The sequence below is a fragment of the Mustela nigripes genome, chromosome 4 (assembly GCF_022355385.1).
Source record: "Mustela nigripes isolate SB6536 chromosome 4, MUSNIG.SB6536, whole genome shotgun sequence".
Lineage (NCBI taxonomy): Eukaryota > Metazoa > Chordata > Mammalia > Carnivora > Mustelidae > Mustela > Mustela nigripes.
The window spans coordinates 2331700-2344544 of record NC_081560.1 but is presented as its reverse complement, the minus strand read 5'-3'; the positions used below and the strand labels follow the sequence as shown (position 1 = coordinate 2344544).

General features: G+C 66.0%; 1 protein-coding gene across 1 annotated transcript; it reads right to left on the bottom strand.

The window, feature by feature from the left end:
* Window positions 1-758: 758 nt before the first annotated feature.
* SHH (sonic hedgehog signaling molecule) lies at window positions 759-10116 on the bottom strand. Its single transcript, XM_059396017.1, has 3 exons — window positions 9499-10116; window positions 4227-4488; window positions 759-1605 (listed from the first exon to the last, which is right to left on the bottom strand). The coding sequence occupies exons 1-3, from the start codon at window positions 9796-9798 to the stop codon at window positions 785-787; spliced, it is 1383 nt and encodes a 460-aa protein (XP_059252000.1). The 5' UTR covers window positions 9799-10116; the 3' UTR covers window positions 759-784.
* Between the last annotated feature and the right edge of the window lie 2729 nt (window positions 10117-12845).

Genomic DNA, 12845 nt, shown 5'->3' with positions numbered 1-12845 from the left:
TGTGTGTGTGTGTGTAACAGTCTTGACTTCCAAGAACATGGCCAAAATGGAAATGATGGAGCAAATATTAACCGTTGAAGACATACAGGAGGTGGCTGTTACACTGGAAACTAGTTAAATTAAAATAATATATTTTCATATTTTACACTATTTCAAAAATGAAATGTCATTCAGTTAAGTATTGATCTCTCAAAAAAATCTAATTTACAATTCTGTGTATAAAAATATAATTTGTGGACCCCCATGAAGCATGTTTCAGTTTACTCTTGCCGAAAAGCAGGCGTGGGAAGGAGGAGTGCAGAGTGCAGAGTTTTGCTTTCTGAAAGTCAGGGCGAGGGACGTGTAGAAAAATAGACTCTGAGCGGGTCGCTTGGCCTCACAAAATAATCTTTCCCCCGTGAGTACAGTTCACATGATAATAATAAATTATCCGAGAAACAAACTATTTAAGGCTCTTGAAGGTCCGGTTCATATTATTTAAAACATCTATTCATACCAAACAAATAAATAGCCAGGAGAGGTGAAAAAAAAAAAATAACCAAAATAAAACAACCAAAAATTTCAAAAAAATATATATAAACTAAGCACGACGACAAGACTTCCCGGGGTCTCTGTTTCCTTATAGTCTACTTTGGACTGTCCTACTTTATTATTATTATTAATTATTATTATAATTAAAGTCTCATTCCGTGCGCTTTTCCGTGTGTCCTTTGCTGTTCCTCGCTGTCGCGCCCCCCGCCCGCCGCCCCCTCCCGCCCCCGCGCCCTCCCCGGCTCCCCGGCCTTCAGCTGGACGGGACCGCCATGCCCAGCGGGTGCAGGGCCTCGCTGTCCAGCAACCAGGTGCCTATTTGGTAGAGAAGCTGCGAGTACCAGTGGATGCCCGCGGCGCCCGGCGCGTCGGCCGCCCCCGGCGCGGGGAGGGGCAGGTGGCCGCCGCCCCCGCTGTGGCCGTCGCCGCCGTGGCCGTCCCCGCCGCGGTCCGTGCGCGCGGGCGCCAGCACGGCCAGGAGCGCGTGCGCCAGGCGGAAGGGCGCGAAGGCCCGATGCGCCCAGCCGTGCTCCTCGATGACCGCGTAGCACGACGCCAGCACCCGGTTGATGAGGATGGTGCCCTGCGCCGTGAGCGGCGCGTACGCGCCCGTGGCCTCCTCGCGCAGCGTCACGCTGTGCACCGCGGCCGGCAGGAGCCGGCGACCCCCGCCGCCCTCGGCCACCACGTACACCAGCTGGCCCGGGCGCACGCGGCTGGCGAAGAGCGCCCGGCGCCCCGGCGCGGCCCCCGGCGGCGGCCCCGCGCCCGCCCGCGTCTCCGGCTCCGCGGCCGCCGAGTCGTTGTGCGGCGCGACGAACAGCAGGTGCGCGGCGGTGAGCAGCAGGCGCTCGCGCGGCTCCCGCGTCTCGATCACGTAGAAGACCTTCTTGGCGCCGTCGTCGCGGTCCAGGAAGGTGAGGAAGTCGCTGTAGAGCAGCCGGCCCTGGTCGTCGGCCGCCAGCACGCGGTCCCCGGGGCGCAGCTCCCGCACCAGCTTGGTGCCGCCCTGCTCCAGGTGCACCGTGGCCGAGCCCGGGAAGCAGCCGCCGGACTTGGCCGCCACCGAATTCTCTGCGGGGGTTGCGGGAGGGAGAGAAGAGGGGACAGGGTGGTGAGCGCCCACGGGCAGGCAGGAGCGGGGCACGGGCGCGCGCGGCCCCGGGGAGCCCCGGGCAGAGAGAGCCCCCGCGGGTGCGGCCCGCCTCGCGCCCGCAGCCCCACCGCCTCGGTGACAAAGTTCAGACGCAGACGCATTCCTCCACGGCGCTCGGGGGCGGACCGGCCGCGACGAGGGTCGGCCGGCGACTCCGGCGGGAGGCCCGTTGCACTCCTTCCCTCCCGCCCCCTCCCGCCCAGCCCCTGGCTCGGCGCACCCCCGACCTCGCCCTGAGTTCGCAGGCTGTTTGCTCTGCACTTGGATTCCTCCGGAAGCCTCCTTGAGCTCCCTCGGGCGCGGGGTGGGGGGCACCTCCTTCCTTCCCTCGGGTCCCCGCACCCCCGCTCCCGCGCGCGCCCCGCACCCCGGCCGAGCCGCGGGGACCCGTCGCCTGCCCGCGCCCCCCGGCGCCCAGCCCGGCCGGGGGGCCTCGGCGCGGCCGGTGGCAGGGCACCGGGGGGCGGGGGCCGGGGTGGAAAATAGCTGCGGTCGTTGTGGCAACTGGACAAACATTCCAGGGACCGGCCGCGGTGCGAACCCCGGCTGCTGTGCGTCTTGTAATTAAAATCCCATGAAGGGCCCAGCATTGTCGCGCTCTCGGCGATCAACGGGAGACACTCTTGGGGGGGCGACTTCCCTCGCGCTCCCTCTCTCGCCGCCCCTCCCTATTTGCTCAGGTGCGCCCCTCCCCGCCCCCCGCCGTCCGCGGGGCTCTCGGGGCCGGGCCCCACAGGCTCTGTTTGCACAGCCCGGCCTCTCGCCGGCTCTCAGGACGCGTATTTGAATTTTAAATGGCGGGGCCTGCTCCGAGCGCGGGCAGCCGCCGTTCTCAAGGCCCCCGGACTCCCCGCTTTCCCGAGCCCTCGGTCGCGCTCTGAGGCTCCCCGTCCCGAGGACAATGGCGGGAGCGGGGCGGGGAGCGGGGGCCGCGGAGGAGGGGCGGGGAGGGCTCCGCATTCCGATCCCCCGGATCAGGCGCTCCGCAAACAGAGAGGCCGGAGAGAATCTTCTGCCGGAATCGCGGAGGGTTTTTAATCTTCTCATCGGTTTCTGCGGCATGAAGTGCGGGCCTGGCCGTTGGAGGCCCGCCGGCGCCCCCCGGAATGCGACCCGGGGCGCGGGCGAGCCCGAGTCGTCCAGTCGCACGACCCTGCTTGACACGCAACGCCCCGCGGCCCGCGCGCGCGCGCCGAATGCCGATGAGCGGCTCCGCGCCCCCCAGCCCCCGGGGCTGCCCTCCCCGGCCCGGAGTCCGGTCCCCGCGCGGGATCACCGCCGCTCACTTGCGAGGAGACCTCTAGGGACCCCCGCCAGGGGGACCCCGCGGGCAGGTTGGCCCAGGAGGGGGCCGCGCGCCCGGGGAGCGCAACCGCGAGGTCCCGCCCGAGAAGGGCGCATCCGGGGGCCTCCCGCCGCGGAGCCCCGCGAAGTGGGGGCACCGTTGCCCGCGCCCCCTTTCTCTGGCTTGAAGCCCAGCCGGCCCCCCGCCGCCCCTTCCACACCTTTTCTTTTCTGTTGTGATAAGAAACCACTATTTTCCTTCCCTACCCAGTGTGTCTTGACACCTTGGAAGTGTTTTTCTACTAACACTTGCTGCTAAGACAGTTCAGGAGACAAGCAGGCAACGCGGCGGGGGGCTGCGGGCAAGGCGCGGGCCTCCGAAGTTCACCGGAACTGCGCTGCTGAAGGCGCCCGCTTCGGCGGGAAGACCGCAGACAGAGCCTGGGAGCTGGGAGGTCTGCCGTGGGTGCCCAGCCTTCCCGGCTCGGCTGTTCCCCGCCAGCGACAGCGTGTGGCGGTGTAGGCCCAGGCAAGCCACCAGCACAGGGCCGACTGCCTGCCGCGGCAGACCCCGTCCTGCTCCTGACCCCCGCCTGCGGCTCAGGCCAGCCCAGCGGGCTCCTAATCAGGACCGATGCTCCTGGCTCTCGGCCGGCAGCCGTAGCCCCGCGTTCAGTACCTCCCACCAGGCCTCTCTCCAGAGGCTTAGCCGGCCAGTTAGTGTCAGGTTAGTGTCCACAGACCCTCAGCAGGGAGGAAAGAGGGCCAGGGGCTCACACCCTGGGCAGACCCTCCTGGGCTGATTCTTCAGCCTTAAACAAGAGGAACAATCTCGGCCAGACCTGGCCACCAGTGCCCCAGGAAGATTATTCCTTCCCCCATCTTCCCTGTCTCCACCACCTGTGGGGGGGGGGGGGAGCCTCCGGAAACGGGGTGGGGGAGGTTCAGGAAGCCACATGCCCTCCACATCTGGGCTTGGAGCCCCTCAGGCCTCTGCAGCTCAAACGTAGAGGCAGTCCCCCACTTCTACAGACTGTGACCCCACACCGGACACACGAGTTATCCCCTGGGTCCAGCCCTCCCTGCGCCTCCTGCTTCCCCCCAGCCCACAAGCATTTGTCTCTTGCCCTTGGATCCCACCATGGGGCACCATGGCCACAAGTCAGGGGCAGCTCTGGAGCTGTCAGGTGGCTGGGTGGGGAGGCTCTGCAGGCACCGGGTGGGGGCGTGGGGAAGGCCGGGCCCGCCACCTCACCTGCTTTCACAGAACAGTGGATGTGGGCTTTGGACTCGTAGTACACCCAGTCGAAGCCGGCCTCCACGGCCAGGCGCGCCAGCATGCCGTACTTGCTGCGGTCACGGTCCGACGTGGTGATGTCCACGGCGCGGCCCTCATAGTGCAGCGACTCCTCCGAGTGGTGGCCGTCTTCGTCCCAGCCCTCGGTCACCCGCAGCTTCACGCCGGGCCACTGGTTCATCACCGAGATGGCCAAGGCATTCAGCTTGTCCTTACACCTCTGCGGAGAGAAGGGGGTCCCAGTGGACGTTAGTCCTGGGTCCACCGCCCACCCCGGTCCCCACAGGGTCTGCCTGGCCCAGTCCCTGAGGATGAGGGCTCCGTGGACAAGTAGGGGGACAAGGCCTGGGAGACCCTCAGCTCACTTGGCGGAGGTGCACTAGGGGCGAGGGCAGGGCTGCGCCTGCTGGAGGCACCAGTGCTCTCACGACCCACGCAGGGCCTGTCTCCAGATCGGAGCCGGCAGAGAGCCTAGCGCGTGGCCAGAGGAGGAGATGACATCTTTTGAGACAAGTGAACGGCGTGTGTCTCAGACCGGGCCTGCTGGGCCTGCCAGGTGCCGCGCCCCCCAGTGGCTCACACCTCCCCAGAGATGCCCTCCACTCCCATCCTGCCCCTCTCCCGGCCCCCTGTCTCCACACGGGGGCAAGGCTCCACCCTTGGGCCCAGTCCCGCTCCCTCAGCAGGAGGCCGGACAGAGGCCCAAGGTGCGATTTAGCAGAAATAAAGGACCCGGTGGTCGCTTCTAGCAGAGTGAGAAGCCTTGGGTTATCTCTGGGCCCTCCCACTTCGCCCTGTGCCTATCTGAGCCCTGGATCCTGCCTAAGGGCGGGCGGGAGGTGGGAAGCTGGAGCCGCAGGGAGGGGGCGGGAGGGGGCCCACGTGAAAGGCAAGCAGGTGAGTTATGATTTTCAGCGTGGGCCAGGCCTGCCGACAGACATTCTTTATCTGGACGGCCACATTCCTTTTCTCCGTAGCCCTCTTTTCTTGGGCTTTTCTGTGGTCTGATTCTGTCTCTTAACCTGTTCCCTTCCCCCGCTCTGGTTTTCTGGGCCCCAGAGCAGAATGGCGTCCTGCAAGTTTGAAGAGCAAACTTAAGAGGCGGAGGGAGGGCGCGGGAGGGGGCGGGGTGTGAGGGGTGGGGGAGGGGGAGCCAGAGAGGCCCGAGGCCTCAGAACCTTTGGGGAGTACCCCCCACCCCACCCGGGAGGAAGCTGCGGGGGCTGTGCTGGCCGAGAAACACTGAATGCGCAGGACGCGGCGAGGGCCGAGGGGAACTCGGGGTTGGGGGAGCCTCCCCTGTACTTCTCGGGTCCCATTCGGAGAAGGATGCAAGAGAAAGCAGCCGTTTGGAGTTCGCGTGTGTGTTTGCACGAGCTCGCTCCCGGGGAGTGTCCAGTGGTGCTGGGGTGCGGGGTTCAAAGCGGGGAAATGGTGGCGGGACCAGGAAGAGCCAGACCCAGGGCCCGCGGGGCAACCTCAGGCTGACCTCCGCCGAGGGCAGGGCGGATCCCCGCCAGGGCTGTGGAGCCCCAGAAGCAGGGTGGACAGACGACTCCGTGGAGGACCCTCCTAGCAGGCTGGGGGCTTCCGACCCAGCGGGCAGGGAGCTCCGGCTGGTGCTGCTGTCCGCGCTTTGTGGGGTGTGTCGGAGGGCATGAAAACCGGCCGCACCGTCGTGGAGTTAAACAGACAACAAATGGGGGGGGGCGGCGGCGGCTAGGGGGGCCCTGCTAACAGGTCGGCGCTGGCAAGGTTTCTGGGCCCGCCAGCAGTTTTCTGTAATAATAATAATAATAATAATCATCATCATCATCATAAAGTCGGAAGGGCAGAGTTTGAGTGAGGTCATCTCGAGGATTGAACGCGTTTTACATGAAAATCAGTCAGTAAACCGGGGTCAGTGCGGAGCCGGCGGGAGGCCGGCCGCGCAGGCGCACACGGCCGACACGCGCACGCACACCGCCCGCGTCCCGGGCCCCGCCGCAGCCCCGCTCCCTTATTCTGGGGATCAGATGAAGCCTCCACGGCTCTCCGCGGGGCCGCTTGGCGAGGGGAGGGCGGGATGGGGAGGCCACGTTCCGGCCCCCACCGCCCGGAGCTGCGCCCCCAGGGCACGAGGTGCAGGGCCCCAGGCGAGGAGCCCCAGGCCGAGCCAGGCCCCAGCGGCGCCTCGCTCCCCGCGCGCCCTCCCCGGGCTCCCCCAGGCGTGGCGCGGCCGCGGCCCGGTGCCTGCGGGACGCTGCGCGCCCGGCCGGCGGGAGAGGCGCGGGGCCCAGGCCGGCTAGCGATTCACTGGGTCGTGCGCCGCGAATCCGGCCCGGCTCCGGGCGGCCACCGTCAAGCGCAGCGGGGCCGCCGGGCCGGGCTTCTGGGCGTTGGAGGCCAAGGTGGTCCCCGCGTCTAAGCCACCTCTCCGGTCTCCGCAGCTGCCCCACGTGCCCAGAAGCCCTGGCAGGACTGTCACCGCCAACGGCCGCCAGGCTTTCCCGGGGCGGGGGAGGGGTGTCCCGACTTCAAAAGAGACCCCCCCATGCCCCACACACCTGTCTCCACGCCCCTGCCCCCACTCTGGGAAAGCGAACCCCTCCTATCCAAACAGGAACACCCTCCTCGAACCCTCCCCTGAGCGCCGGGCCGGCCACGCACACAGAAATCTACAAGCGTGGCGTCCCCGGCTGTCCCTCCCGCGGCCCTCAGGCCCTGCCCCGGCGGCCGCCTCCTGCCCCCGGAGCCCCCCGGCCGCCGCGCCCGCGCCTGGCACCCGCGCCTGCGGGGCGAGCGTGTCTGTCTGCGCTTCCCCCTCTCCGAGTTAATATTAACCAGGAGCTCCTGCGTTCCAGAACTGCTCTGAAAGTTCCACCGGGGACGGTCTTGCCATGGTTGAGGGACTTGGGCGGCAGTCACGTTAGGGAGACAGACAGGAGAGGCGCGGAGGGACGGCCAGCCCGGGGACGAGGGACGCGCGCCCCCAGGGCAGAAGCTGGGTGCTGGTGTGAAGCGTGGGGCCAGCGGGGGAACAGGTCCCCGAGGAGCGCTGAGCTCCTGTGGCCGGGGAGGCGTTCCCCGCCTCACCCCTTCGCCCCGGCCCTGCCCTTCACCCCCAGTCCGCCGCCCCCGCCCCGACCCTTAGAGCCCGGGAAGAAGCGAGGGCGGGAGTGGGTGACCCGCAGGGCGCCGGGCAGCACGCCCCACCGGCCACCCGCGTTTTCACGGGACATCTGCGGGGTGCGCGACACAATCCTGGCCCGGCTCTCCCCACCCCACCCCCACGTCGGCTGCCCCTCCCCCGTCCTTTTGTGCTGGGAATGGGAATGGCCACTGCCTAAGGGGAAAAAAGTATTTGTTTTCGTTTCGTTCGTCTGAGGGAAGTTGACAGAAGGTCAGAAGTTCAAATGCTGCCAGCGCGCGCGGCGGCCAGAGTGGCCGGCGCGGGGTCGCTCGGCCGTGGGTCCCCGGCGGGCGGCCGGAAGAGGGACCGGGGCCGGGGGCTCGGCGGGGCCGCCAGGCCGGAGGCTCCGCGCTGCGCCCCCGGCGACCCCGACCGTGCCGGCCGTCGGAGCCCCCGCGGCCCCGGCCCGCGCCCAGCACCGCAGCCCCGGCCGCGGGGACCGCTCGCCCCGGAGGAAGGGGCGCCGAGGTGCGGCCGCCAGGGTGCGCGGCTCCGCGCGCTCGCGGCTTCGCGACCTGCGGCGGGACCCGGGGGCCCCTCGCCGGCGTCGGCCCCGCGCGGCAACCCCGCGCGCACGCCGACCCCGCGGGCTCGGGGACCTCCGCCGCACCCCCCACCGCCCCGCCGCGTTCCCGGCCTCGCCTCCCGCTGTCCCCGGTTCCGAGGGACTCCGGGAAGGCCGCCCCCCGCGCGCGGGCATCGAGGGGACCCCGGTCGGAGAAGTCCCCGCAGCCGGCCGCGCCCCCGGCGCCCCGCGGCCTGCGCCGAGTTCATTGTCGCTCGCGCCGCTCGCGGGCACAGGCGCGCGTCCACACTCGCGGCCGGATTTAAGGTGGTCGCGAGCAGATGCGAGCGCGGGGAGGGGGCCGATAAGGAGCCGGTGGTCGGCTCCCTCGGGCCCTTCCGCCCGCTCCGGCCGGCCGCGCGTCTCCTTCCCCCGGCCTGGCCGCCCCAATCCGGCTGGGGCGCGAGCGGTCCGGAGGGGGCTCCCCGCCCCGCCACCCCGCCCACCCGCCCCTGTACTTGCGCCCGGCCGCGCTGCTCCGCCAGCTGCGGTGCGCTCCGAGCCCGGCAGATAGGACTTGGCGGTTTTAATAGGGCAATAAAAAGGATGTTGACCTATATTTGCCAGGAAGTCCATTTCTAGCTCAGTCCTACGTGCCTGGAGTTTCAGAAAGTCTACGGTTGGCGGCGAGACCGGCAGCCGGAAGGCTCGAGCAGAGGTGCGGAGGGAGGGGGCGCGAGTGGGCTCGGGTGCTCCGTTCCAGCCCCCTCCCGCTCACACCGAGGCGCTCCTCGCTGCGTGCCCGCAGGTTGGCCCGAGTGATGCAACGCCGGGAAGTTCTAAGTCCCTCCCCTCAAGGACCGCGGCCCGGGGGGAATGGACGCGCATCCTTAAAGAAATATCAATACGTTCACACTCTGATGGGCACCGCTGCCCGGGGTGCGCCGGGAGTGGAGCTGTGCGAGGCACTCAGGGACCAGGCGGCGCCTGGGGAGCCCCAGCCTTTTGTCAGCACGGCCTCCTGCGTTTCCCACTGAGCGTCTTTGGTGGGGGGCGCGGGGTGGGCGTGCGGGTGGGAAAGGAGAGCGCAGCGGGGAAGGGAAGGCGCGAGCTCCCGGCCTCCTGCCCAAGGCTGCATTTGTACAGTGACCTGGAAGCCACTTTATGTGTAGGGGGCTTTCTGCCCCCCTCCCGCCATGCCCATTCCCGGCTGGGGAGGGCCGCGATGCCCCCGGAGCCGAGGTCTCCCCAAGTTAGGAGCCAGAGCTGAGGCAGGATGGGAAGGCCATCCCAGCAGGACAGTGCAAATCCGGGCCACGGGTGGACCACACCTGCCGTCCTGACCCCCACCCCATCCCAAACTTCTCCCGCTGGACCCCTCACCTCCGCTCCGCTCGGGGAAGAGGCAGGGGTGGCGGCCGGCAGGTGGGTGGGGAGGGAGAGGGCCAAGTCGCCCTGCGATGGGCCGGAGGAGCCCGCAGACCGGGTCTGAGCGGCTCGCACACAGCCCCCCCGTGAAAGCAGCACATTGCAGCCCGGCGCTGGGTTTCTACCTGAGTCATCAGCCGGTCCGCTCCTGTGTTTTCTTCATCCTTAAATATGATGTCGGGGTTGTAATTGGGGGTGAGTTCCTTAAATCGCTCCGAGTTTCTCGAGATCTTCCCTTCGTATCTTCCACTGGCCCCTAGGGTCTTCTCCGCCACGTTGGGGATAAACTGCTTGTAGGCTAAAGGGGTCAGCTTTTTGGGGTGCCGCCTCTTCCCAAATCCCCTGCCGGGTCCGCACGCCAGCCCCGGGCACAGCAGCAGCGCGGAGACGAGCACCGCCAGCAGACGTCTCCCCAGCGGCAGCATCTTGTCCGCGGCGCCCAGCGCCTTCCACGCCGTCGCCGCACGGGGCTGTGTGCGCGGGTGCGAGCGCGTGTGCCTGAGCGCGTGTGCCTGTGTGCCGGGGCTTGCGCTCTCCCTTCCTCGCTCGGCTCGCTGCTGGCTCCCTCGCTCTCTGCCTGGCTCTTTCTCTTCCTATATAACCTCGCCCGCCGCGGCTGCGGGAGACTGGCCACCGATCCCCACCCAGACGGGGGCTGGCACGGCAGGCTGCTGGTCGCTGATAACGGAACACATCGGAGTTGGGGCTGAAGACAGCAATCAAAAGACAAAAAGAGTCTGATTTTAAATGGTAGCAAGCCGAGAGAGCTTGCGAGACAGGCTGCCCTCCGTGCTATATTATAGCCAGCAGGGGCGGATCTGATTGGCCAAAGCAGCGCAAGCTTGTCTTCTGATATTTAACCCTAAAAAAGACTAAATTTTTTTTCCTGCTGCTGCAGTTGCTTTATTTTCACCTGAAGTCTTTGAGTTAAAAAAAAAAAAAAAATCTTTCCGGAGACAAAGGTGAGCGGGAGGGAGGAGGCACAGGCTCCTTAGGATAACACCCACTTACCCCCGCTTTGTGCGGAGCGTGTGTTCCCCCTTCCCTGTCTCCAGAATGGTAGGTGCTTCAGTTAAAACCAACTTAAGTTTTAAAGGACAGTCTAGACCCCCCCCCCCTTCCCAAGCTTTGGTCATCAAACAAATATTCTCTCAAATGTTTGAGGGCCAGAGCTGCCCAGGTCCTATTTAAACGTTGTTGTTGTTTGGTTTTTTGTTTTGTTTTCCCAGAGACTTTATCCTGCAGGCCAGGGCTCCCTGCATTTTAAAGACAGAGGGTCTGTGCCCCTCCCGCACATTCAACACCCAGGGATGCTGGTGACTCTCACTGACCACAACTTCAAGCCTTGCTATTTGACGTGCTTTAAGCGCCTGGGAAAATAGCAAAATGCTTCTCTTTTATTGTGTTTCAGCGAATGCGTTACTTCTAGCTCTCTGGAACAGGGCTGCAGGCATGCTCAGGAGCTGGGACAGAGTGGCCTGAGGGACCGTCCGGCTGGCTGGGCCCAGCATGTCTGGTGCTGCCCCCCAGCTCAGAGAAGGGAGCCGGGGCTGGGGCCTGTGTGGTGGGCGGAGGCCCATTGTGCCTGGGGGCAATGGCGAGTGGGCACGGCTTCGCGCACGCCACCCCCACCGACGGATCGATCGGAGCAAAGTGCAGGCCGGGGATGAGCTGAATGTGGAATCCAGGCTCTTCCACATCAGCGGCGCTGGCTTTCCGTGGGGCTCTGCGAGCAGCCCTCGGAGTCGCGGCCCGCAGCCCAGGGTGGGGCAGGGTCCGAGGGGAGTCCTGTTTTGGTCACGCAGGGCACAGGGCTCAGAGCAGCAATACTGGGGGCCCTGATCCCTGCACTTCTTTCAGGAAAAACCCAAACCAAAACAAAAGAAAACAAAAACAACAACCTAAAAGTCCTATTTACACCAGAAAAATAAAACCTGAAGTTTCCCATTTTGGGGAACACACCCTCCCCCTCAGCCCCCACCCCTTTTTTCTGGACTTGCTCCAGAAAAAAGCAAGGGAGCGAGGAGGGGGCTCTTGGTGGAGGGTGGAGGTGCTGGGCCTGGAGGGTCCTCTGTGAAGCTGAAGGTCTCCCTGGACCCCAGACCAGCGGGGGAGGTGGGAGAGGCCGGGGGAAGGCTCGGCCCGGCCCTCAAAACGGTGGGACGCCCCCAGCAGTCCAGGCAGGTGTCTGGGCAGATGATTTTGGGGGTGTGGAGGGAGGGGGGCACTTTGAGAGCCATCTGGCTGGGCCTTGAAGAGACTGTTATTGGGCTCAGCCAGTTGGGCCCCCAGAACTTGATCCAAGCTCTGTCCCTGCCCCCCCATCCTATGGTTTGGGAAGAATCAACATTCTCAGGGGAGCGCCCACCTCTAGGTAAGGTGGGGGCAGCATCGCCCAATTCCATCAAGGCCGGCGGGCGGGTGAGGGAGGGTCTCCATTCGGTGGATAAAGGGCCAGACTCCATGGCTGGGCTGTGAGCGTCTGTGGGTCTGTGCTCCCAGGGAAGACAGACACAGAAGGGACATCCACCTGGTGCCAGAGCTGGGTGGTGGGGGCGGGGTGGGCCTTGAGAAGCCACCGGGTCCTAAGGACACTCCAGCCTTCTGGGCTCCCTCCCCGCTCCTTCTGCCTCCAGCCTCTCCCTTGCAGACCAGGCACGGGAGGCGCTGCAGCCCTGGGTTGTGACCCCACGCCCAAGGCCTGGGAGGCTACGTGGGGCACTGGGCCAAGTGGAAGGAGTGTGCCTGGGGTACGTGATTCCCAGAGGTGCAGCGACCCCGGGCCTGCCTCTTGCCGCCTGGAAGACTGAGCAGCACAGTCCAGGGCTGGAGCCCCCGGGAAGCTGGGCACTGAGGGCTCCTCTAGGCTGGGAGCAGGAAGGGTCATGCCTGGGCCCTGCGCTCCTTGGGGGTGACCAAGGGGTCCCCAGGCCTGCTGGCCTCCTCACCCTAGGATCCCACTCCCTCTTGCGGCCAGCCAGGACATCCCAGAGCCCGCCAGGGGCCACCTGCCCTAGGACGGCCTGTCCTCGAGCGGAAGGTAACCATGGACGGGGACACCAGCACCCAGGCCTTATTTCTTGGCGTTTGCTCCCTGCCGTGAGCTGGAGGCAAATCCGGACAAAACTCAGTTGTGGTTCACATTTATTGCCTTGGAAGCAAGGGCTCCACTGAGGCCCCCACTCCCCTCCACTCGTCCCGCCCCCTCCCCACTTCCCAGACACCAGACCCTGCTGTCTTCCACCTCCAGGCACCAGATGGCTCCCTCTCTTTGCCTGTCCCCCTCCCCACGATCCGGCCCCCTCCCCACGCAGGTCAGAGGTTCCAAACCCCAGCCTGTGCCTGACCCGGCCCCACGTCCCCAACACTCAGGATCGGGGTCTCATTTGTCTGGGCTCCGCCCTTCTCTCCGGAGGTCTGCACCCACCCCTGCAGGCCCCGCCCACCTTTCTGTCCTCCCCTCCCCCCCTCC